At 33.1% G+C, this 27,854-nt stretch overlaps 1 protein-coding gene across 6 annotated transcripts in view; it reads left to right on the forward strand.

Moving 5' to 3' along the window:
* Gbe1 (1,4-alpha-glucan branching enzyme 1) overlaps positions 1 to 27,854 on the forward strand; it is a 253,379-nt gene that overhangs the window by 198,354 nt on the left and 27,171 nt on the right. For 5 of the 6 annotated variants that reach the window (XM_048803507.1, XM_048803508.1, XM_048803505.1 and 2 more), the window contains 2 exons: positions 17,466 to 17,650; positions 19,186 to 19,316. In XM_048803507.1, coding sequence (XP_048659464.1) covers positions 17,466 to 17,650; positions 19,186 to 19,316 — 316 coding nt within the window. Of the gene's footprint in view, positions 1 to 17,465; positions 17,651 to 19,185; positions 19,317 to 27,854 lie in introns of those variants that run through there. The other variant, XM_048803510.1, reaches the window with a different exon arrangement.

Below are 27,854 nucleotides of genomic sequence, written 5' to 3' on the forward strand. Positions count from 1 at the left end.
ATACTCCACAGCACTACCCCCATAAAACCCAACATTTCTTGTTTCACCTGAAATGAATGCTAAGGTTGGCAGTGGTGTTCCTGGAACTCTAAATGTAAATACCCATCCAAAGGCAATGAATGAAAGAGGCAAACAACAGATAATATTTTGTGTCATATAGTGGTCTATGAAACATATCAATGGCGAAAACAACGTTTTCCGAATGACTTAATCATCCCCTGTTTCCTTGAGATAGTGATTCTTTATTCTACACTGATTCTGTCCCTACAACTGCATCAGGCACCAGCCTAGGAATTGGGGAGCAAAACAGAAAACTTAGCCCTTAGCTCAAGGAGCCCACTGTCCAGAGAGGAGACAAAGCAAGAGAGGCATAGATGGGTATGTTAGTTGATAACACCTCTGGATCTGCACAGATAATTGTGAGTACTCCAGGGAAGAACTGATAGGTGAAGACAAGGAAAAGCCACCAAAGGAGAATTTATGTAGAAGGAGGGATTGAGTTTAAAGTATCTCTTTTCTCCATGTCCTGGTCCTCGATATATATCCATCACTGGGATACTGACTCTACAAAGCTAAGAAGATGAAGCAGAATCAGGGACACATTAATTTAGTATGTGAAAGATGCTGAGAGAGAAACCTCACACAGAAGCAGCAGCCCAGTCAGAGAGAGCTGTGGAAGAGTTTTACAAAGATTGACAGTCAGATCTACAGGTTGATATATTACTTGATTGAAAATGTGAAAGATGGACTTGAAAGACAGTCAACTCAAACCGAATACAGCCCTGCAAGATCTTTTGTCATCAGAATTTCTTTAAGTTGGTTTTAAATTACAGGTCTAAATTTTTTATACTATTCACATAAATCAATAAAATGGACAGTATCCCCATGTTGAGTTCAAATCATTTATTTTTTAAAATAAAACTTCTGGATATTATGAGGAAAATATAGTTTCTATTTTCCAGGGTCACATTAATACTAGAATCCCTTTGATTATTGGCTCAAATGAAAGAGATATTTAATTGTAAGTTGTTGGTCACTTTGTATGAAGTAGAAATATTGTTTTAGATGAGTTATTTTTATTGCATATTTATACCTTAAACAATCAAATACTTGAATACAGTTTCAGTCTATGTGGATAGGAGTTGTCCTTCTTTGAATATACAAAGGATATCAAAGAAGATCTTTGAACCCCCCTATGTTTTATTTCATAATTCAAAACTAACCTGGTTGTTTTACTTAAGCAGTTTTAGTGTGCAGTGAGAGTTTTGTGTTGGTTGATTTTTTTTGCTGCTGTTTTATTGTTGTTGTTGTGTGTGTGTGTGTGTGTGTGTGTGTGTTTGGCCCTGGGGATTAAACCCAGGGGCACTTTACCATTGAGCTATATCCCCAGTCCTTTTTATTTTTATTTTTTTTATTTTGAGACAGGGTCTCACAAAATTGCTTAGGTCCTTGCTGAGGCTGGCTTTGAACTTGTGATTTTTTTACCTCAGCCTCCGGAGACACTGGGATTACAGATGTGTGCCACCACGCTTGGCGTAATGTGAATTTTAAGGCAACTCAGATAAAACTAATACAATTGCTGTCATTTGGAAAAGCTATCTTTAATTTGAATTGAAAAGTGCATTATTTTTAAGGAATATAAAATTCTGTAATATAACAAAATCACCAAATAGTCTATATTTTTAAAAAATTTAATATACTTACGTTTTTAAATGTGTTACCCATAGAAGCATAATTTACAAATGCAAAATGATAGTACTACACCTTTTTCAGCACATAAATACTGCTATCATAATGCCTGCTTATTTGCCCTTTAAAAATATATTTAGGATGAGATCCTGTCTCAAAAAAAAAATAAAAAGGACTGGGGATATAGTTCTGTGCTAAAGGAACCCTGAATTCAATCTTCACTACCACAATTAAATGCATGTGTATGTGTATATATACCCACATACAAAAATATACCTTTAGAAAATAATAATCTTAAAAATAGTCTATTTTAAGTTTTTTTTTTTTAATTGAGGAATTTTATAGCTTTGGAGAAAAAAACCCAAAACAGCTTTTCAAGTTTGTTTGCACTTTGTTTTCTAGCAGAACGTTATGAATTAATTTTAATAAAACCAAGTATGATAGGTATTAGAACTTTACCACTATAAAACCACCATCATTCAGAGGTGCCATTTTGAGTTCTGCCAAAATGACTGTTCAGATGAAAAGAAGAGATGACAAAATTAAGTTTAAAAACCTAAACATTCACAACTTTTCAATAATTTAAAAATTTATACTCTTAAAATATTTTATATGTATCACAGATTAAAATGTAATAGTTTACTTGATAACAAGTGTTAAAGACCAATCTAGTAATTTACTATGAAATTGTTGTATTATTTCGTTGTCTCTTCTTCCCACCACAGCAATCATCTTTAATAACACTATCCCCAAATAAGATGACATACAGATAGCATGACTTATTCTCACATGTTATCTATAATTTAACAAGAAATATCACTTGTTTCATGTGGTTAAAAAGATAATTTTAATATTATAATTCATTTTAATTTTATATTTTCTTTGCTATAAAGATGCTGTGCACTTAAGTACTTTTTAAGGATCAGCTTATTTTATGCCTTCCTATAGACTTTAAAATTTAATTATTACATGCCGAACAAATAAACATTCATAGACCTGGTACATTTTGGAAAATCCATTTATTGACTTTTTAAAAGGCATTTTATTAAAACAAGAGTCTTCTGAAAGCTGTATGAATTAATGGAACTTTCTGTCTCTCCTTCTCCCTCTGTCTCAGGAAATTTGTAAATATTTCTTGAGCCCATAAAATTTGTGTAGGCTCTACTTTAAAAGCAGTCACATAAATATTAGCAGGATAAATAAAAATAGTTGAATGTGCTCTTTTGCTTGCAAAGTTGGGAATATATTATCATGATTGCTAGCCAATCCCAATATTCTCAGATCAGATTTTTCTGATAGTTGCTAAAGAGAGCTGAATGGGATACTTCCTTTGTACTCTCTTTGAATAGATATAATAAAATAGCTGGTTAACTATACAATTCACCAGGGTGTTCCTTCTAAGCATACAGCAGTGTATGCACCCCAGTTCCAGCATCATGACTCTCTTTATGGTTTCTTAAACATATCTTATTCATTCATTCCCAGTGGTAACGATATCTTCCCCCAGTGGAGATGGAAATTAATTCTTGAGGGAGGACACACATACACACACACAACTAAGATGTTGTAATAGTTTATGGCCCTCTGGAGTACCACAACATATAAGCAGATATGCAGTGTATCTGTAATATTAAAATTTCATGGAGTGGGAGCAATTAGGTAAAATTGTCTGAAAAGACTCCTGGAGGGTGTATATGGAAATAGGTGGGAAAGATGACTAATGAATAAAAAGCGGAGAAGCGCTGCTTCATTCATATTGTCCATTCTGGGCCTTCTGCACAAAGGTTACCTACTAGATTCTGTTTATATCAAAATAGTGTCTCAAGGATAATTATTTCAGTTTTCCAGGTTGGTGTGTAGATTCTACTTTTAGGGTAGGGAGTGTGATTTTGGTCCTGACCTACCCATTCCCATGCAACTCAGTATTCTATTAATATAAAATGAAATTTGTCCTCAAATTCTTCCTTAGATTGGTATTTGTTTTAGTCTGTTTTGTGGTACTTTAACACCACAGACTGAGTAATTTATAAAGAACAGAGATTTATTTCTTATAATTCCAGTGGATTATAAATCTAAGGTCAGGGGCCCACATCTGTTGAGGGCTTTTCTGCTGTGTTATCGTGGAAGGGGGAAGGGCAAGAGAAGAGTGTTCATCCAAAGGTTCCAGGAAGGAGGCCAAGCCAATCCTTTTTTTTAGGAACCTACTGTAGTGATAATGGTATTAACCTAATGATCTCATAAATGTCTAACTCTCAACACTGATGCCTTGGGGATTATGTTTCTAACACATGAATTTGGGACATACATTCAAACCATATCATTATTGGTGACAGTTCTTGTCCTCTTGGAAATATTTCTCAAGGAGCTAAAAATTAAAAGACATATTTTCCTATTTTGAAAATTTAAAGTTTCCAATGATTACCAACCTGCTTCCAACTTAATTCTCTTATTCTTCTTTGCTTTTCTTCTTCTTCTCTTGCCAATATATGCTGCTCTAAACTAAATGAGGGCAAGACTTGCCTGAGCAAATATAACATCAAAGGCCAGACAACTTAAGGTAAAAACCTGAGACTGTTAAACTCTAATTTTCCTTCCAACAGACATCCGTCAGTTTTTGAGCAAGAGACAAGGAAACCTATTCATTTTTAATCAGTTGATTTTAAGGCCACATGTTTAAATTGGAAAATGGCCTAATATCTTCATATTACTTATTAAATGTATATTTTGAAAATTACATATTTTCTTAGCTAAGAAAATAATGTAATTATTATATACATTAACATCCAATATATTGAAATCAATTGCATCAGCATGGATTTGTTTCCTAAAATTAGTTTGTACCTACATTACCTTGGGTACACACAAGACTTTTTTCCTTATGGATCAGAATATTTTCATAAGTAATTTCTTATTTTGCCTGGAAGACTAATAGGAAAATAAAAAATAGACATGATTATTGTAACTCACCAATAATAAAATTAAATTTTTGAATTTTACTGTTCAACAGAAATTTTGCTATATTTGATCTCTGGCACAAATGCTTTATTCTAAGCAGTATTTATTTTGCATTTTATAATAAATATTAGTGATAACCTACATTTTCTTTTTTTTAGTCTGAGAAACTATTGAAAATTCCTGACCCATTGCTTTACAATGCACATTTTACAAATTGAGAACTAGATTGCAAACCGATAAAGCTAATTACTGTTGTATCTATTTTTCCTTTTCTTTGACAAATTTCATTATATAATTATATGTGCTGACCCCACTTTCTCATACTTCATTTACCTCTCAGACTCTGGCAGTTTTTCTTCCACTCTCTCAACAATTGGGAAACTCCAAGGTCATCACTGTCTTGCAGATCTCTGTACCACCTCCCTCAAAACTTGTTTCTATTGGACTCCTCCTTTTGTTTCCTTCCCCCTCTATTATTTGTTTTTAATTACCCATGGCTCCCAGTCTCCTTCACAGACTTCTTTTTCTTTTGTTTCTCCTTTAAGATGCATAGTCCTCATGTGTTTGTTACCCTGGCCTTTTACCACTTCCATAGTCTGTCCTCCTGAGAAAGTTTATTTACTTTTCTACTTTGGATATTTCTTTAATATAGGTAACTCCCAGGTAAATATAACTACCAACATAAATGTTGAAACTACCTCTCTGTGATCTCTACCTGGATAATTATTGTGTGCCACAATAACTTGACACACTCTTTTTACTGAATTCTAAACTGAAATCATCTTAATAATTATTTGTTGTCATTGTTTTGTGTCATTATCACATTCCTATAACAAACCATTTGAAATCTGAGAGTCCTTTTGGTTGTTTCTTGTTTGTTTTTTTTTTCTTCTTAGTGTTCATGCAATAATCAAGTACAAACATCCGTATTCTTCATGACTTTTTTTTCATAATACCCTCTGACATAATTTCATATATATATTACACTTAAACTCTTTATTGGAATCCATAATTTCACTTATTACTACCAATCTACAGGGTCAATATCCTGTTTATAATTTTCATTTTGAGACAATGCAAACTAATAGCCAGTAGTTCAGCATTAGAGCCAGACTGTCTGCATTTCAATACTGTTTCTCTATCTAGCTGTATCATTTACATGTCATCAAATCTTTCTATATCTTACCTTAATCATCTGAAAAACAGGGATTACAATGTAACTATCTTAAAGAACAACTTGAAAATTAAAATAGTGAGTGAAGCATTGGAATGATAACTTGCATTTAGTAAGTGTTCAATCAAGGTATGTTCTTACCAGATCACTAATAAAAACTTACACAGCTTTAGGTTACATTGTAAATGAAAAATTGTGTCTGAAAATTGACCCATATCCCATTTTTTTCCCATTATATGATACTTAATTTTACTTTTTTTTTCTAATTTCTATTGTAGACATTATTCTTTAACTGGGTAGTGGACTAATGTATGGTCAGAAAATAATGTAAAAGCATAAAATCGTACAATAGAGTTTGTAGTTAAATAAGCCATTTAAGAAGGGTTTCTTACTTAGTGTTTCCATTCTGTGATTTCACTATTCCAATAATTTTTTTAAATGGATCTCAGGAATAGCATTAAAGTACATATATATTACTGGATGGTAGTTTAGAATGTCTCCCAAGTTATGAGTACTTAGATATTCATGAGTCTTGACATCTGTCACTTGGAATGTTAAAAGTTTCATTCTCCCCCCAAATACCTGACAAATTTAATGATTCTTTGTGAAGTTTCCAGAAGTTGGGGGAAAACTTTTGATAAAATGTCTTTTTAATTTTTTTAAATACAATTATTCCAATTTGTGAGGGACTCAGATTAACTTATGCTATAATTCTGGGTGCTTATTTTTAATGTTATTTTTAATATAATTGGAGTCTCTTGAATATTTCTTTACTCTTTAGGCATGCTATTTATTACATTCTCCTCAGAATAGCTTTCTTTATATTTAAAATGTAGTACATTATTTCCATTTATCCTAGTTGGTAACCTATGCTAGGTTCACAAATCTAATTATTCCAATAACTTAAGAAAACAGTGAAGAAAGCATCTTTGCAAACACACAGAAGTACCTTTTCAAAATCTCAGAGGGCTCTCCTACCTTAGGGGTCCGTGGAAAGAGAGATAACCACTGGAATTCTTTATTCTTATATAGGGAACACACAAGGGAAGTTTCCATGAATATTCTATCCCCAAAAGGGCAAAGGGGTGGGATTACAAAGAACAGGTGAGTGTAACTCAACCCCACTGGGTGGCGCCTACTCCTGGAGCCACACCTCATTATCCAAGTGGAGGTAAAGTCCNCATTATCCAAAGGCAATGCAATGTTAGTCCTTTTGTTAAGTTACAAGCACATACTTAAGTCTGTCTGCTAGAGAATTAGCATTGCTGACTACAGAAGAAAAGAAAGACAGTGGGAGTCTTTTTTTGGAAATCTAGGAAAGATGCATCAGGGTGTGCCTTTAAAAAGCTTTGGATTCTTACTGAAGCACTTGTCTAGCATGGGTCTGATACCAGACAGAATTCAATTAAACTGATATCAGTTATCAAGAATAGAGTATGTAAGTGAACATTTTCTTTCTAATCTTCCCTCATCTCATCTGTGGTTGTGTTCTCCCCTTTTACATGTCTTTGCTCAGCTTTTCAGGATTAACTAGGGAATTTGTTAATCTCTTTTACTATATATATTTAACTACAAGGAATTGAACCTTAGTGATAGCATATCCTAATTGTAGACAAATTAGGGAAAATAACAGACTCCACTACTAAACCTTTGAGTCTAAACCTAAAGTTATAGTGGCCACAAAACCATATGTGTATGATCAGTTTCATAGTCAGCCAATTTATTCCTTCTTTTCACATTCCTGTTTTCCTGCCATGTTTTTGCCACCTAAGAACTTATGAAGTCTTAGTTGGTGCCCTATTCACACACCAAATATTTTCACATTTCTTTTAAAGGTTGTCCATGAGCAAATGATTTGCTAAGACATTTTTAACTTCCTTGCTTAAAAATTTAGCTTACTTAAAAATTCTGATTTCAGATAAAATTTTATAAAATAACTTCTTTACCCTCACCACTATCTTTTCCTTTGTGTGGTTTATTTTCCTCAAAAGTGTATTTTGATTCTTTTGCTACGTGCAATATAGAATATGATTTCAGGATGAATGACAAAAGTCTTGCTGTCTATTCTAGTAAAAAATAACATCCAGGCTGAGCATGGTGGCACACATGTGTAATCCCAACAACTTGGGAGTTCTGCTGAGGCAGGAGGATCACAAGTTCAAAGACAGGCTCAGCAACTTAGCAAGGCCCTAAGCAACTTAGTGAGATTCAGTCAAAATAAAAACTAAAATGGATTGGTGATATAGATCAGTGATGAAGTGCCCCCTGGGTTCCATCCCCAGTACCATAATAATAATAATAACAACAACAACAACAACAACATCATCATCATCCAGGTGCAGGTCAATAGATGAATGGATAAAGAAAATGTGTTATATATACACAATAGAATTTTACTCAGTCATAAAGAAGAATGAAATTATGGCATTTGCTTATAAATGGGTGAAAGTGAAGAATATCATGCTAAGTGACATAAGCCAGACTCAGAAGTCAAGAATTGAGTGTTTTCTCTCATATGTGAAAGCAAAAACAAAATAAGGGGAAAAAAATCAAGTAGGATCCCATGAAAATGGGGAGAGATCAGTGGGATAGAGGAATCGAATAAAGGAGAATGGGAAATAGGAGGAAGTAGAATGAAATTGACTGAATAATGCTGTGTACACATTTGTATATACCACTGGGAACTTTACCTTTATGTATATCTATAAAGCATCAATTAAAAAAAACAATAAATAAATAGTTGGGAGACCAGTAGAGTGGAGGAAGAGGAACAGGAGGAGGGAAAGAGGAAGTACTGGGAACTGAAATGCAAGTTATATACTATGCATGTATGATAATGTCAAAATGAACCCCATTACCATGTAAAAATATAATGCACTAATAAAAATGTTTTTTTAAAAAGGTAAACATGTTGTATAAAAATAGTATCTAGCTTATAGAACATTGTTTGCATAAAAATAGTACTTATTCTTAATTCATCTTTATTTGTTTACTGCTTTATCCTTTTGATATATTTTATTGCTTATTTTAAATAAAAATATGCCAAAAATGTCACATATAGGTCAAGACATACATAACAACATGAACATCTGAAATTTTGTCTTCTTTTGGCATGGCATTGAGAACAGGCAATCTAGCATCTGAGAAATAGACAGCTGAAGTAATTTATCTGTTCTCATTTGTCAAATAGTTCATCTTTGATACACTTAACACAAATAGGGCTTAAAGATTTTTTTTGTTGTTTCTTTTTTATTATCTCCTGCGTATAATTGGTTCCAAGGCCCCTAACTTTGCCAGAAAACCAAAATCCAAAGATGCTCAAGTATCTTATGTAAATGGTGTAGTATTTGCAGGTAGCCTCTATATATTTAGAATCTTCTCTAGATTACTTATAATGCCAAATACAATGTAAAGTCTATGTAAATAGTTGTTACACTTTATTGTTTATGGAATCATGATAAGAAGTAGAAGACCATTTATATTCAATACAAATGCAACCATTGTAGGCTTAAGTAGATAGTACGTAAATGAGATTCGAGTCCAACATGCTCTTCCATGAGGGCAGGAGACAGAACAAAGAGATCAATGAAATGGTGGGAGGCTATAGCAGGGTATGCCTATACATCACTTCTTTTGTAAGGATTCAGCATGGATCTTTGTTGTGACAAATTCAGGTTTTGCTTTTTGAAAACTTCTTCAAATATTTTCAATCTGCAGTTGGTTGAATCCACGGATGCAGAACCCATTCATGGATTTCACAGAATCCATGTGGAATGGAGGGCCAACTCTGTCTGTGTGTGCATGTGTCTGTGTGTGCATATGTGTACATGTGTACACAAACGCGTTATATCCACCATGTGGGGGCAGGAGGGAGGCTGTGATAGGCTGTGAAGGTAAATCCCTGTTCTGCTGAGCACTGTTAATTTCAGTCTGTTGCCTCCTCCAGCATGCCCTTCTGTATCTCATCCTCTGGTTATGATAATTCTATTTTGTTTCTGTGCCTCAAAAAAAATTATGTTATACCTTTAACAATTTTAGAGGAAAACATCAAACCTTACAAAGTATTTGAGTTCCTATTTTAGGTCCAGTACACTGGAGCTTACTGTGGAGGATTAAAAGGAAACATAAGATGTGGACCTTGTCCATAACCATATTTATCAGTTAATATTAAAGGGAGAGGTTGGTGCTTATCAGTTTATTTTTTCTGATTAACAAAATCACAGGTCCTGATGTGGAAAAGCATGTATTACTGTGTTCTATGCTTTGGTGACTTATGTGCTCACTGAAGACCCTGAGAAATCCGAAGCATTTTAATTTAAGATGGATGCTTCCCTTTCAAAGTTAGTCTTCAGGACAATTAAGCAGAATAGGAGTTGAAGGTTTTTATATTCTCCTTAGGACTATATGTTATTTTCATGTATACATAAACTTGGGAACAACCAAGAATTACATAGCATCTGCAGCATGGAGACTGTGATAGACTTTAATTAATTCCTAGGTAAAATTAGTATGCATTACACTTTAGAGAAACAAAACACACAAACCTGCTAATCAAAATGTTCAGCTAACAGAGCTGGAGCTTTTTCATTAGTTATATTGTCTTGAATTTCATCACTGTACCAGCTGGCTTCTTGTCAATTTATAGTTTGGACCTTTACATCAAACAGCAAAAAATTAATTACAGGAAAAGGAGTCCCAGTAGGAATTTTGCACTGAGAGGTTTTTCACAATTAACCATAAATAAATGGGGCTATGTGTACAGAGGAAATGGAAAAGGGGAGAAGGAACTTAGCAGAATTTTCTAGAGTTATTATTTAACCATGACAGTGTTATTCACCTGCTTCCCTGATTTTGTTTTGAACTTGTTTAGCCAAAGTTTTCAGCCTTCTTATTTATGGAAGCACTCAGGTCTATTACTATATTGAATGCAGTGAATCATGGTATGAACTGTGAATTTTCTTGCAAAATGCCCCAAGAGACAGCTCCAAAAATTGCTATCTTCCCTTCATTTTGAATTGAGTAGCATTCAATGTTTTACATTACTGATCATAATCATAATTTAATGAGCAGAAAATCATGCTTTGATGGTTATTGCCTAGTTTCTTGTAATGCATGTTTTGGACTTAGAAGCGTTGTTCTCAAGTGTCACAGTCACTGCTCCTGTGTTAGTTCAAATGTGACTTTTCTAAGCCTTTTGTCTATTGAATAAACCAGCCAAAAGTTTTTAAAATGCTTCCCTCAAAATTGTCTCATTTTTTTATATTACTTAAAGATTCTTACTTGGGACCTAACCTTCTAATCCCTGACTTTCTGATACAGTAAATGGTTCTTTCACAAACAGATACCTAGAGTATCTGAAGAAAACATTGCCACCTCAGAAAAATGCACATAAGAAAAAACATGTGACATTTTCCTGGAAATGCCAGGGGAAAACTAGACATGTGTTAATCCCAGGTTATGAATGCCTCTTTCATTCATTGAGGAAAACATTTGTATATCTCTGTGTGTGTGTGTGTGTGTGTGTGTGTGTAATGTGTATGTGTGTGTCTGTGTGTAAATGTGCACGTATATACATTTTTTTTTTGTAACTCACAAATATATGTATATCTTAAATATATGGATATTTTAAAATTTGGCTAAATTCAAATGCTGATTCAGATCATGTTGTTCCTACTCCTCCAAGTTATCTGTACTAAAACAAATCAATTATCTTTTTGGCCATCACTTGAATAAATTTAGATTTCTGAACAATTTTTATGTATAGCACCCTTAGTTATATGTTCATTTGGGTGGCTATATTCCTTCTGTACTATCTCAAGTCTTGCCACATATACTAAGTAATTTGTAGACCACAGCTGAGAAGAACATTTTTAACTTTTTTTAATGACAGTATTTTTCTTCCTTAGATTTGTGAGCTGTGAGCTAGTAGTATAAGATACTAACAGGCCTTTCCCAGTATTCTGTTCAGACTGAGAATGGTTCTCTATTATCCCAAGGTCACTTTGAAAGTCTTTCTGTGATTTGCTTCCATTTATTTTATGCTTGTGTTTATGGTTTTGAACCAAAAATGAAATTTAATGTTGCGTTTGTCTACATTAAACTTAATTTGCCTCTTGTCAGCTCATTTACAACAGAAATAACATTCAAAAGCCACCCTGTAGAATGTTTTGTTTGCCATCAATGATATAATTTTTCTATCTTTTCTTGTTATATGTGACTTTCTATATCTTAAGTTTAAAAAGAGTTCTTGCCAGTTAGATTCTTAGAAATTTTAAATGAGACTAATAGAAATTAATAAATAATTTTCTTAATAAAAAGTTTCACCACATCATGAACAAGTTACAAAATAAGCTCTATTTTCCTTACTTACAAATTTAATTTCATATTACATAATATGTACTCATTAAGATATTATATAAGGAAGTGAATTTATATTCAAACAGGATAAGTGAAGGAAAGTTAAAATACATACAAAAATTTAAGTGGGTTTTCCTAATTTTATCTTTTTCTAATATTTTGCATGTGCATGGCCTTATGAAATGATTTTTATTCTTAATATTTAATACTTTTTGATACAGAATTGAAAAGTTAAATTGATATTTAAAATTGATATATCTCAGAGGAACCTAAAATGAAGTCTTCAATTTAAATAATGAAAAATAAAATCACAGTAGAAACTTAGACATATAAATTAAGGAATATAATTTGTAAATACTGTTTTTAGGAGCAATTGGTCAACTTGCCCTATGTCTTTAAATAATTAATAATGTTCAAAACATGGGAAATGTTTTCTGTTATAATCATATCTGTTATTTACCTTTTGAGGAGATATTTTACTTGTTTTGTTTATGTTAGGGAGATAATAAACAGTGTAGAAATGTAAACTTGTAAGTTTGGTTATTTTTTGTTAGACCAAAACACTAGAAAAAATGACTAACTTAATGTGATATGTCAAATAAAATAGTATTGTGTGCACATAATAGAATACCATCATGGAGATACACATTTATGGACATGGAACATTCTGATATTAAAATTAAAAACACTATATAATATAAATCTACTTTTGTTCAAAAACAAGTTGTAGGCAGATAGTAAATAGAAGTATGTCCATATCGATATAGTTAGATATGTATAAATATAGATATAAATGGCAATAAATAAGACATTTACCAAAAGAGAAACAGTGACTCTTTGGTAGGATTTCAGACTGTGGTGTATGTTTTTAACTGTACTTTAAAAAATAGTATGTCTATAAGTATATTTATTATATAATAACAAGTGAAAAATAGCCAAATTGCTGTCATTTTAATTGCTACTGGTGACTTGATATCTGCTGCAGAGTAGGGACGGCTAGTTCTCTGCTCAGAAGAATCAGAAATTTTAGCCCTAATGTAACTCATGTTTTGTGCCTTTTTTCTAGTAACTTTAGTCATCAGTTGAAGTGTGTAACATAAGAGCTGCCATACATTGAAAGCATGTAGCTGCCAGATCTATGCAAAGCACCTCACATTGTCTTCTTTGAATTTGAGAAAAAGCTTTATAAAACATGTTATCCTGTTTTACAGATGAAGAAACTAAACTCTTGAGATATTACATTATCTAAATTCATGTCACTTATAATTAAATTTTATAGAATAATTATTGTATAAAGGACTTTTATATTTATATACTTGTATTTTTCAGGGTGAGTTTTTTAGCCCACATACTTTCCAAATATTATAGGGAAATTGATAAAAGTGTAGACTTCTACTTGAGACTTTCCCCAGAGTTAATGAATTAGCATGACCAGGAATGAAAATTTTTAATATGACTCCTTGCTTATTCTGGAGCATAATATAAATTGGAAAGCACATCTCTATAGCATCTTATTCCTACTCCAAAAGTATGATAAGAGCAAGTTGTTATGTTTTCCTTTTCTGTTTTTTTTTCAGCAGTTTACACTACTTCTAATGCTTTCCTTATCTTACCTTGCTAACAGTTGCTCTTCAATCCCCCCTCACAGTTCTTCTCTGCCTGCAGGTTCTTAAGATGCTGCCTGTGGCTCCTCTTCCTCTGCTGGCTGCAATTATGTTTGCTTATTGAGGTTTTACAAATTATTTTTATTCCCACCTGCATTTCTCTTCCTGAATTTCAGTACCATATTTTTATCTCTCTTACTCTAAATCCATGAATGCCTGCAAATCCTTCAAGTCTTAAATTTAGCATGCCTAAAATTGAACTTATCATCATCTTCTTACCCCAAACTATCTGTCACCATTTTCTTCTAATGCAGTTAGAGCTGTCATTACTCAGTCTCCTGAACTTGAAACTTTAAAATAACATTCAGGTATTTCTTTTCCTTATAACCTCCACTTAGTCAATAAGTCTTGTTCTTTCCATCTCAGAAATGCTATTTGAATTGACATTTTTTCTTCAATCCCATTTTTCCTCATCCTCTGTTGTCTTATACTTTAGATTCCATTCTAGTTTTCTACCATTCAAATTTTTCCAATATCCGTTCTCTTTTTCCAAACTGTAGCAGGCATTTTAATAATAAACACGCTAAACTTCTCAGTCCTCCACTTGCCAATAGTTTTGGTTCCCTGTTCCCTACAATATGAGATCCATAGTTTGTAACACTCATTCTAATCTCATCTCATCCTGAATGTATTGCCTCTTTTTACCACAGACCCTATTTGTGGGGGTTAATTCAAACTCTTCACTGCATCTCATCTCTGACTCTAATCCATTAGTGCAATGTCATTCCATTAGCTTGGAATTCTCCCCCATATATGAAAGGTTGTTGGTTTTTGGTTCTTTATTTCCACAGCATTTACTTCTGAGTAATATGATATTAGGCTGTTAAAAAGCAGACTAGTTGGATTCATAGGCCCAACTACTTAATCACTGTGTCACCTTTCTATATCTCAGATTGGGGCAATAATAGTAACTACCTCACAGAGTTGTTGAAAATGGAAATAGTTAATTATGTACAATGCTTTTTACAAATAGTGCCTGCAACCTAATAGGCTGACATCAGACATCTGTTGCTGTTTATTTTGTGAACATGAGGATATGATGCGACACTCTCATCAGGAAAAAAGTCTATTGCTTATTAATATTGGAATCAACCCAGAAACCCATGGCCATACTAAATTAAATGTATTTTGCCCATAGAAAGCCTGAATCTATTTATAGGTATGTTAGTCTCTGTAGTTGTATCACTATGACCAAATACCTAATAAGAACACCACAGAGGAAGGAAAATTAATTTGGGGGCTAACAATTTCAGAAGTCTCAGTCCCTGGATAGCAGACCCTGTTGCATTGGGCCAGAGATGATATAGCTCAGCCCCTCAATGGGGTAAGGACATGGTTGAGGGAAGCTTTTCCCATCATGGCAGTCAGAAGCAAAGACAGAACAGTGGGGAAGGGAACACAGGGAAGACGAACATTTACATGGCATGTCCTTAGGGACCACTTCCTTTGGCTGAACCTACCTACAGTTACCACCCAGGAAGTCCATTCAAAATAAGATGGAGTAATTAAGTTATAGCTCTCACAATGTAGTCATTTTACCTCCTAACTTTTGACACAAGAGTTTTTGGTGGGTACTTCATATCCAAACCATAACAGTAGGGTAATATGCTTTAGCTGCCTCATGAGATAGAAATCTCTTCTTTTTCCATTAGTCAAAGTCTCACTCACACCAGATTAGTACTTGGACATATCCTTTTACTTAGATTGACAGTCCCTTCATTATCAGTAAAGAAGGCTATAATTATGAATTATGAATTACATTATTTTGCCAGTTGAGTGGTTGATGGAGCAAGCTATGCTGTGGGGTATACCTTGGACTGATGTGAATCAGGCTCCAGACCCAGGCAAGACTCTTAAATGTGGCAGAAGGACATTCCTTGGGTTGATATAAAGTAGCTGAAAAAATAAATATAGACTCACAGAGTGAGAAATTTGGTTCTTTCCTTTGTCATACCATGCACCTCATAAGAAATATTGTCCTTTAGACTGAAATATTAGAATTTAGCAAAATGATTGCAGATTAATTTTCATGAGATTTCTGCAGACCTATTTATTTAGGTGTTATTTTTTTCTGGTTCAAAAATTGCAGGAATTCTTAGCAAAGTTTATTATTTAAAGCAACACTATAATAAATAATTTTGAATTATATACTAGCTTATTGGTTTTTATTTATGAGACTATTAATACTGGGGCTGGGGATGTGGCTCGAGTGGTAGCGCGCTCGCCTGGCATGCGTGCGGCCCGGGTTCGATCCTCAGCACCACATACAAACAAAGATGTTGTGCCCTCCGAAAACTAAAAAATAAATATTAAAAAATTCTCTCTCTCTTAAAAAAAAGAATATTAATACTATTTTGTTTGAAATAAGATACACTTGTATTTGTCTATGATAATTTCTTATGCATTGGGGAAATTTGGGACTTACAAAATTGTTAACATTAAAATGGTATATATAAGTAAATTTTAAGAATTCTGAATTTTGCCATGAAAATTCCTTAAAGTAGAAATTCAATTTGGGTAAAACATTAATAGTCAGTTTATTAGGTAACTAATATGTAAATTTAATTTTCAGAATTAAGTCTATGTATTATATTTTAAAATTTATTGAATTTATACTTCTTATTACATAATGAGAAGTAATACAAAGTGGATTCCCAACAGAATTTCCCAAGCTACACACACACACACACACACACACACACACACAAGCTCATTTGAAACTAAAGATGTACATCTAATTGTAACAAATTTTTTCTCTGAAAAAAAAAATCAAGTAATGTCTTGGATTTCTGTTGAACCCCAAATTTACAATAAACTTGCCTAATGTATTATGGTTAAAAAAAATCTGTGTATATTAGCCCAGTGTTGTGGTATATGCCTGTAATTTCAACTACTCAGGAGGCTGAGGCAGGAGGATCCGAGTTTGAGATCAGTGTGGGCAACTTAGCAAGACCCTGTTTCAAAATAAAATCCAAAACACAGCTGAGGATATAGTTTAGTGGGAGAGTGCATGCATGAGGTCCTGTATTCAGTTCCTAGGACTGCAAAAGGGGGATGATGAGAGAAAGAAAGAAACATCTACTGATTTTAATTAGAAAAAGTAAATTTTAATGACTCTTTTCCACTTTGTATTTTCTGTGTGAGGTTAGGCAAATCTCTCAACTGCCCAGAGCTTAGGATTTATCATCTAAAAATGAATATAATAGATCCTTTGAGGATCAAAATATAATGTATATATAAAGCCTTTGAAAATTGTAAAGCATTGTACAGATTCTCAGATTACAGATATAGAGATTTCACAAATTCCTCTGGGATCCCCTAGATTATTTCAGAGATGAAATAAGTGTAGTGGATATAGTTGCTTTCGTTTGTGCATGAGGAAACTGAAATGTGCAGCTAGTAATGAGTGTCGAAGCTAAAGCTGGACCTAGGCTTTAGAGTACAAATGTAGTATTTTTTGCTCTAGATCATGCTGTTTTTTACTCAGATAGGTACATCATTTACTGGGTTCAATGATAGTCACATACAACCTAAACTGTCTTTAAAAACATGTAATTATGTAGTTATCTTAGTAAGAAATGCTAATATTAGTAAGTTATATTTATGGGTTTTTTTTTCATATACAGGTAATGAATTTGGGCATCCTGAATGGTTAGACTTCCCAAGGAAAGGAAATAATGAGAGTTACCATTATGCCAGAAGGCAGTTTCATTTAACTGATGATGACCTTCTTCGCTATAAATTCCTAAATAACTTTGACAGGGATATGAATAGATTGGAAGAAAGATGTGGTTGGCTTTCAGCTCCACAGGTACGTGCTTTCTAAATGTGATGTTTTAGTCACCATTGCAATACATGCTTAGAATGGCAATCAATTTAAATCTATATGCAGATCTTCTAAACAGCACTTTGTTATTCAGTGTGTAGTGCCCTGTGACATACTTCAGGTTGTCAAAACATGTCACTGAAATCTCTCCAATAGATAATGAAAATCTTAAACATAATGTCCTGCTTACTTTCCTGGTTAGGTAGTGGTTGTAGTTTAAATTTAGTAATTTTTATTTCAGTTGGTTAAAATAGATGACAAAAGCTCTGCATGGAACCCACTTTGAAAATTGCTGTGGAAACATCTTAATTGTTTTGACTGTTTTTCTTTATATAAATAATTATGCTGTCATAAAGAAACTACTTTGAAAACATGTAGATTTCTTTTTTCTTTTTTTCCTCCTCTTTACTGGTCTCTAACTTGTCATTTCAATAGATGCCATTATACCTGTGTGCTGTTTTGTATTTTTCATGAGCCTCACTCTCCTCTGGAATTAAAGTCTCAGTTTTCAATAAGATTTAGAAAATGTAATTAACAGGTGCAAATTTTATACAGGCTTTTTTCCCTTGCAAAAATTAGCATATAGTATGTGTTAGTTATAATCCACTTACTTTATATTAGTGCTGTTTGAAATTACTGTTGATGTGTTTTTACTTTGGTGTCCATGATTCTTTTTGTTAATGGCTGAACAAAGGCACTTATATATTCAGTAAGATTGGCTACATGACACAAATGCCCTTATCACATTTATTAGTAATGCTGTTTCCAGAAGAGAGAGCAAAATGATGCTCCTTTTCAGTAGGAACAATGTTGAATACCAAATGGCACACTCTTTACTCTAGAGCCTTAGTTCACATTCTAAATTACCAACAGTGATACTGCTGATATGCATGGCAATAAAGTCCTCTCAAAGCTGCGGTTGGGCAGAAGGTAGTGTTCAAAAAGCAGAAGCTCTGGCTGCCAACTATAAATACATGATGCATAAAATAAGGGAGTTTACAGATTTAATTTACTTTCAGACCTTTTGATTAACAAAAATACAAAGCATTGTACTACAGGTTGCCACTGAATCTGTCAAAGTTGTGTAAAAATGTAAAATTTGGGAGATAACTATAATAGATAGTGTAGATAATTTTGTAATAATAAATAGATAATAGATAATAATAAATAGATAATGTTATAGTAATAAATTTGGAAAAGCGATTTTATGTACCTTACCACATTAATCTGGGAACTAACACAAAAGTCTTCAAATGCACTTATAAATACTTTAAATGGAGTTCATGTGCCATGTTTCTACTTAAAACCTAAACTGTAATCCTAATCCTCTTTTGTTTTTTTGTTAGGTAGGAGTTGCCAAGTAGCTGGTGAAAATTTTAAACGTTCAAAAAATATACAGTGCTAGAATTTTCATCTTTGACTTAATAATTGATAATATTATTAGGAAAGAAAAAAATTTTTTATAAATAATAGTGGCAACATCTAGGTGTCTTTTAAATGTAACATGTTAATTCTTGCAGGCCTTTGTGAGTGAAAAGCATGAGGGAAACAAGATTATAGCTTTTGAGAGAGCAGGTCTTCTTTTTATTTTCAACTTCCACCCAAACAAGAGCTACACTGATTACCGAGTTGGAACAGCATTACCAGGAAAATATCCTTTTTTTTACTGGTGAATATGGTCATTTGGATTTAGTTGTTTTTTGTTTTGTTTTGTTTTGTTTTATTTCAGCATATAAGAAGACTAATACTGATCACAGTATTAGTGCTACTGAGCACTTGAGAGAGTTATTCGATAAATCTTTGCTTAGCTGAGTTATACTAAATTATTCCTGACCTTCCTTCAGCCTTTAAAAACATTTGGTTCTGAATAATTTTAAAGTATTTTTTTTGTTCTAATAAGCAATATAAAAAACAATTGATTGGAGTTTTTCTTTTTTCTGTGTGTGTGTAGGGGGTGGTACCAAGGATTGAACTCAGGGGCACTTGACCATTAAGCCACATCCCCAGTCCTATTTCTTACTTTTATGTAGAGATAGGGTCTCAATTAGTTCCTTAGCGCCTCACTTTTACTGAGGCTGGCTTTGAACTCTCAATCCTCCTGCCTCAGCCTCCCAAGCCGCTGGGATTATAGGCATGTACCACTGTGCCTGGTTTGGAGTTTTTCCTTTATTAAAATATTTTATACATTGGTTCTGAGAATCATCTCCTTTTTGTTTCTCCACCAAGTTTGAAAGAGCAGATAGCAGCTATAGAGATATATTTCTTTCTCTTTTTCTGTCTAGAATTGGTAAGGAGACAGGACAATGGAAGTATCGGGAACAGATAAAACAGAATGTTTTTTATATTCTTTCTATATTCATTTATCCATTCTTCCATGCACTTCATAAACATTACTGAGAATCTTTATACTGAACACCCATGTGCCAGCCCTGTGCTAGATACCATAAGTATAGGAATATTCCTGGCAGATAAACTGCCCTCATAGAGCATTTAAATAGTGAATACAATACACATCAGTAACTTCAAAATTTGATATTGTTGCAAAGGCAAAGTGCAGTGCATTTTAAAGATATAGTGACGGTTACTTAGATCCACAGTTAGAGATTTAGATTTTAGCAACAAATCAGCACAAAAAATAATTTGCTTAGCCCTAAACCCCTAATGAGGATTAGCATCTGCCACCTGCACAAGATGCCTGACGCAGACATGAAATCCTGTATGGTTCTCCAGGGACACTAAGAGAAACCCTCTGTTCAACTGGTTTAAACAAAACAGGAAATATATTTCTCACACAATGAAAGTTCTAAAGTAGAGTGACCCCAGCACTGTGACACTATCAGAATACCTGGTTCATTCTTTCTGCCTTCCAGCCCTCAGAGAGTCAGTAGTGTTCAAAAGATGGCACCCTGTTGTAAGATAAGAGCCAGGAATTTAAGTATACTACCTTCAGACTCTAGAAAACATGGTTTGTGCTTTGTGTATCTTTTCAAGAATGAAGTCACTTCTCTAGAAAATTCCCTTTCACAATTCACTGACCAGTATTGAGTCTTACATTCTGCAAAAATGTCTGGGAATGAGAATGTTACCCCATGAGTTACTTAATCAAGAATTATCTCTGAACTTCACAAAGTGAACCCATTGGTAGAGAGGACACCCAGGCAGAATGTTGCTCTGCCAGAAAGAAGGAAAGGGCCAGTGCTGTGCAGTGAGTAGCTTGTAGCATCTGCTGCTACCCCGTGCCACCCAGAGACATTTAGGTACAGGGAGATTGTTCCCCACTCTCTCCTCACCTAGTCAATCACTGGCCCCCATGACATGAAAGCATTTAGGAAAGAAGGCTGTAGCCCTCACTGATTGAGTAAATTTGTTCCATTTAACACAGAATATTCAGTTATCTGTCTCCTCTGTATTGAAAGAAATCAATGTGATGAGTTTACCCACACTAGAAAACGGCTGGGCTATTCTGAGAAGAAAATGTTATCATCATCCCCATGAAGAAATGCAAACAAATACTGGTACAAGACCTTTCTGATTTTGAGACTATAAGTAATCCCTAGACAAAATCCTTCTATATATGTATATCTACTTTATATATTATATAGTAAGGTAATCAAATCAGAATGCATTAACAGATTATTTTCTATCTACTGCAGTCTTTGTTGTCATCTTCTTGAAATCTCCTTGATTCTTTTTTTTAAATGTTTTTGGACACAATACCTTTATTTCACTTATTTATTTTTACGTAGTGCTAAGGATGGAACCCAGGGTCTCACATGTGCAAGGCGAGCACTCTACTGTTGAGCCACAACCCCATTCCCGGTCTTTGATTCTAAGTAGAAGAGATATGTAAAACTAAATTCTGATGTAAGGCTAATGCAGTAAATGGTAAGGGAGCAAGTTGTCCCATGAGAGAACAGAGGATAAGAATAAGGAAGAATAGAAAGAGGGAAAACATCATATTGAATAAAAGACCTTTAAGCCTAGACCTTGAGAAATGGGCAATAATATATTAGGAAAAAACTGAGGAAGGCCATTCCAGTAATTGGAAACATAAAATATCCTTAGATAATGTATAGTACAGTGGTAGCTTGAATAATAATGACTATAAAAAGAAGTACTAACAGATAAAGCTGAAAACATAGATTGAGATCTCAGAAGATTTTTATGCCCTGTTAATTAGTTTAGCCTTTTTCTATGGTTTTATTGTGAGTTGCTGAAGGTTTTTGAACTAGGGAACTACTTGATAAGAATGCATGCTTTAAGAAAAGTTCTTATGGACCAGTTTGTAAGAGAGCTTTCATGGAGAGAGAGAGATTAGAAGTATTCTCTTAATTATGTAATTGCAGTGTACTTTCAAGATGATTAGGGCATGAACTAAAGTAATAGCAATAGAAAAGAAAAAGGTATATGAAGCTTTCTCTTATAGTGAAAGAATTCAAGAATTATTTGGACATGGGATGTAGAAGAGGAAATACAAGTTTTCACTGTAAAAAAAATGAGGAAAAAATGGTAATAGGATTATTGCTGAGGGTAGCAAAGCAAGAAGTAATCAGTTGAGGGAATCCGAAATAGGTTAAAATTGCCAAATCAAAATACACGGGATTTTTCAATGATGATGTTTCAGAGTAAAGTCTTGTTTAGCTCTAGCTGTAGTTATCTAAATAAAATCTATTGGTTTTAATTAACAAATATTATTAAATGAAAACATACTTAATATCATAGTATGTTTTATTGAGTAGGATCCACCCAAAAGTTAGCTTATTTACTTATATGGAATTACTTTGTATATAAAAACCTGATATATTTTATAAACCTTCTGAAATTTGATGATCTTGTTAAATGTCTACAGATACTTGCTATGCAGAAATTTTCTGTTTTAATAAATAATTTTTATATATTTTTCATCAGTGACCTCTTTCAAAAATTGTACTAATTATAAGTTGTAATGATAGAGATATATTGGAAAATTTGACCATATCTTCATAGAAGCAATAGTTAAAGCTTCAGGATCTTCAGTAGTATATTAAAGAATTACTGTTTCCCCAGTTTGTGCATTTTGTCTAGCTACAGATTTGTGCCTATCGGGACCTTATTTATTTTGACTATGTATTTTATTCATGTCTTTTTTTCAACAAGCAATAGCTAATTTATATATGTTATTGTGTCCTCTAAAGATATTTCCATTTTATACATCTCTTGAAATATTCAAAAAGTATGCAAGAGCTAATCATCTAGATATCTAATGGAAGAATTGTATTTAAAAAGGATCCTATTTGGACTGGAGGGGAGCAAGAGAATATTTCTAGCATAGCTTACACTACACCTTCTACTTAGACATCTTTTAACAGCCGTACCCTAATTCTAAGACTGAAATGATAAAAATCTGAATTTGGGGGGCTGGGGTTATGGCTCAGTGGTAGAACGCTTGCCTAGCATGTGTGACACACTGGGTTGGATTCTCAGCACCGCATAAAAATAAAGATACATTGATAACTAAAAAGATATTTAAAGAAAAATCCGAATTTTAAGAGGTTCTGTGTTCTACCCTCTTAGATCCCATGGAGAAATTTCTACACAGATAAACAAATGTCTTTGATGAGAACACTTTCTAGTCCTAAGGTCTCACTATTTCACAATATATACATTAGGAAAAAATTAAAATTATTGTCCTTAAATATTAATGCATTAGTTCTGCCCTAACACCTTTTCTATATGCCAGCTATTCACATCAGAAAAAGCATTTAATGTGCTCCTCACAGCCACCTCTCCCAAGTTATCCCTCTTCTAGACCAAATTTTTTTGTTTTTAAATTCTCATGATAAATTCTAGACTTTTCCCCTTTATTCTCTCTTATCAAAAAGCACCCAGTACTACATTGAGTCTCCAGAACAAACAGTGATATACTCCAAATATGATTGGCAAGTCTCACAGGGAGTCTATTACCTTCCTTTATTTCCATACTACTGTCTTACTAAGAGATAGTAATACAACATCCATTTTTTTTATTCATGTTGTATTTGTATTCAAATAAAAATTATGTGTTTTTCTCTACATGTCCTTTGGTACAGTATCAGATTTCCCTTATTCTTTTTTATTCCATTAATGATTTGAATTTCTAGTCCCAAATTTAATATTGAACATGAAAAACTACAATTAACTTTTGCCTTCTGTTAATATAAAATTTAAAAGAATACCACAGTAGAACAGTTCGTTTTTAATCTGTTGAGATTGTACTCTCTTCTGTAAGCAGCATACAGATATCCTTTTAACTTTTTGTAGTTCCAAAGTTAGCTTTAAGAGTTCTTCTTCTTGTCCTTAGCATTTTACAAGGTCCCATTTCTTTTTGACCTTATGTCATTTTAACTTTATTCTTTTTCTTTAAACTATATCATAGCTCAGTATTATAGATTGATTTTAGATACAGAGAATATTTACAAAATTAGGGTTTCTATGTAATGTTTTTCGATTTTAACCAAGTGTTCTGTGCCATTGTTATTTTCAACTACTGAGCAAGTAAATTAAATACAGATTTGCACTGTAAAGAATCTACAGTGACAAGATTGGATGTATTAATCAAGTAAAGAAATTCATCAAATTTTAATTCACTGGAAAGCAAAATTTGGTGCCAGAAAAAATATAAAGTTTCTAAAGAAGTTATTTAAATTTCTATCACTATGAAATATAAACCTGCTATAAGTAATGTTTCTGAATTCTTAAACAGTTCCATTTTTTGAACTTGTATATCTTTTATATCAAATAGCAAGCCATCAACTTTTTCTCAGATCTATGGAGAATAAATTCTGGCTGTCTTCTCAAGAAACTGTTGTATAGGGAGCTATTTTACAGGTAATGCCAGGCAAGGTAAAAGAAACACTTTAAGAAGGCTTTTAACTATCTCTTCAAAATAAGACAATAGATTTAGAAAACTGAGAGGCAATTCTGATTTGTATCAATCAGGTTTTGAGCATTGTCTTCATGGCCACTACTAAAGGACATAATATTTTTCCGCAAAAGAATGTACAGCTGTATTCTCGGAAAATAACAAAAACAAAACAACAGGAAAAAGTCTTTTACTATGTACTGTCTCATGTATGTCTTTTTAGCTGCTAATCTTCAGTGTAATAATCACCAATGTTCTTTAATATAGTAGATAGCTATGTGAGTAATGCAGAGCTGAGACCTAAATGTACTTGATAAATAGGCAGGTTTCACATTTCATGCTTAGGAAGATAGAGCACATTTTCCTGATGTGTTGTATTTGCTTGTGACTTCGCATTGTTTAACTGTAAAGAAAAAAATCATAATGCCCTTCATATTATCAGAACCATTATTGTGTTTCTTTAGTTACATTTCTTCACCTAGAATATTATCAAATCATCATTGAAACAAAATAAAAACTGCTAAGCTCCTAAGGAAAGCTCTTCTAATTCAGTTTGAATAATACAAATGGCGATGCTACATTTTTTAGTTATAAGGGGGAGAATGTGAGTAATATGGGTATTATGGTACCTTTCTTGAGTTCTTTCTTTTGATTAATCATCTTTATTAAGTATTTAGCTTAATATTACCAGCCACACCATGTGTAGATTGTATGAGGCTCATATAATAAACAGATCCGGAGGGCCTAAGTCCCTCGAGGATGTGGCCAGTGAAGCTCAAGCTGTATATCACAAAGCCCAGGTAAACCACTGTGCTTTTACTTAGTCTCTTCATGGGTATGTGCATGTGGTTGAGTGTGGTAGTAGTGATATCACTGATGAAGATTTATTCCTATAATATTAAAAATGCTTTTGATATAGTTTTGGGGAAATAGGTAGCATTAGAAAACTGTACACAAATTTATGGCACAGCCAATCTTCCCCAGAGTCATTTAACCTTTCTCCTATACCGCCATCACCCTCTGCAAATCCTTCTCCAGGAATTCTTCCTTGTGATCTGTGACCATCTTTCTGAAAAGAAAAATATTTTTTAAGGAAGTAAAACAATACGTATACTCAATTATCATGACTTTTCTATATTCTTTGGTGGAATTTAAATGTGCCACAATTCTTTGTTTAAAGTTAAACTCATCTAATTTATCATATCAGTTTAAATTTACTGTATAATATTTAGGTAAACTTAAAATCTCTCAGCCTATTTATTAGGTATGTGACTTTGTCTATACAAATGAATATAATTGTGAGAACATAAACAACAAAACAATCATTTTTTATATGATTTGCCAGGTTGCTGCTGGGCCAGGGGTGTACAAAATATAGCAGTCCCCTTTCTCATGGTACTTCAAACTATTACAATATCAAGATGCTAAGAGGAGCACTCACAAATATGACTTGTAAAGAATATGAATCTAGGCCAAAAATATTTAAAGCTTGGGGAAAAGATGAGTAAGTAGTTGGATTTGACCCAAGATCTTGGAAATATTTTCATTAAGTGCTGCAAGGTATATTTTTGAAAATGTAAATTCAGACTCTAACATTTGCAACCTGTACACAGTTTCTAATGAGCACATAAGGTCACTTGGATGATTCACTTGCTTGTGAGTGCTGAAGGCAGAGGTGTTGCTGTGAGGTTTTAGAGAAGCCTTTGAAGTGTGATTATGTAATACTGTGTGCATTAGAATCTGTGTTTTATGCAACAAATAAAAACAAAGGGCTTAATTTAATATTAGCTAAATGCCTCATTCTCTCAAGATTTTATAACACATATAAGGTTTGATTTCTGAATTAAAGAAATATATTATCTAGACTTACTAGTTGCGCAAGTTATAGTTGTTTTAATTAAAAACTGAAAATCAAAATACAAAGTTTCCTCATGAATGATCTACTCTATGACTTTCAACAGATGCAAGCTTGTTTTTTTTTCATGTTTGTTCATGTTTGGGTGACTTTATTTTTTGCTGTAATTAAATAATCTTTATGTGAGCAGGGACAGATACTTTACCAACAAGTCTATATTTAATATAGGTAATTTTGTTTCTATAGCTTCAAAATGGAAATATATACACACATTATCTAGGTTAGCCCACTTTAGTGTCAAGATGACAGCAATACTTTTACACATTTTGTAGGGGTCCTTTAGAGTATTTTTTATTGTTAAACACTTTCTCCTAATGATTCCTGTAATTTAATGATAATGATGGATGAGTACCCTCCTCTCCTCCACAATGAAGAGACTATAATTAAATTTCAATTTTCTATCTAGGAATTTGAGATGAACCACAAAGTAAGAAAAATATTTTGCATGATTAAAATATTGTAACTACTGTAGCACTTCTAGGTTCTCTCATAATGTATTCATAATCTTACAAGTAGTAATGAATAATAAGCAAGTCCTTATCATGTACAAATGTTTCTAGTTTGTTTGTTTGGTAGTATGATAGGGAGAAGCTTTGTTTTGAATAGCCATCCCAAATGCTGTAAAATATTCAACAGAATTTCTGTGGTTTTGGTTCATAGCTCAGTTGTGCAGTGATGTTCTCCTCATTTTTGATGGTCCTCTCATGTCAATTAACAATAGCTCAAAAATTCCTTCCTCCATTTCTTATCCTTCTGGAGGCAAAAAATCAGATATATTATTATAACCTTTAAAAACAGTATATACTTACCTAGTAATAGTATCACTAATGGGAGGGAAAACATTTGGGCCCAGGGTGATCATTTTCACCAACTTGTGAAAAGAAGTACAATTATGTTTTAATTGACTTCAAGATATGATAATCCTGAGCTTTATCCACATATTAGCTATTATATCTTAGAATACATTAAATACTTGCAACATACAGCTAAGTTTTTGGTACATTAGTAGGTGGAGGAAAAATTGATGGAGTATCAGGTAAATATATGGAATGAATAAATGGAAGATACATCTGCATGGTGAAAGAACCCTGACTGTTTAAGAAATTATTTAAAGTACAAAATTGACTATAATGACTAACTTTTTACTAAATATGCTAGGACCTTCTTTCAGTTACAATACTTGTGGAGCAACTTTAATGTCATACCCTCTACAAACATGTTAACTCATTACCTCATTTAGCCAACTCTTTTCTTTCCTCAGGATCAGCACATTACAGATAAGGAAGAAGGCAATCTAGAGCAAAAGCACTGGCCTAAAAGATTTTACATCTAACCTTTTCTTTTAAAATAGTCCTTTATTCAATCTGTTCTATTTTTAAAAGTAAATTATATGT

This window comes from Marmota marmota, unplaced genomic scaffold (assembly GCF_001458135.2).
Source record: "Marmota marmota marmota unplaced genomic scaffold, marMar, whole genome shotgun sequence".
Taxonomy (NCBI): domain Eukaryota; kingdom Metazoa; phylum Chordata; class Mammalia; order Rodentia; family Sciuridae; genus Marmota; species Marmota marmota.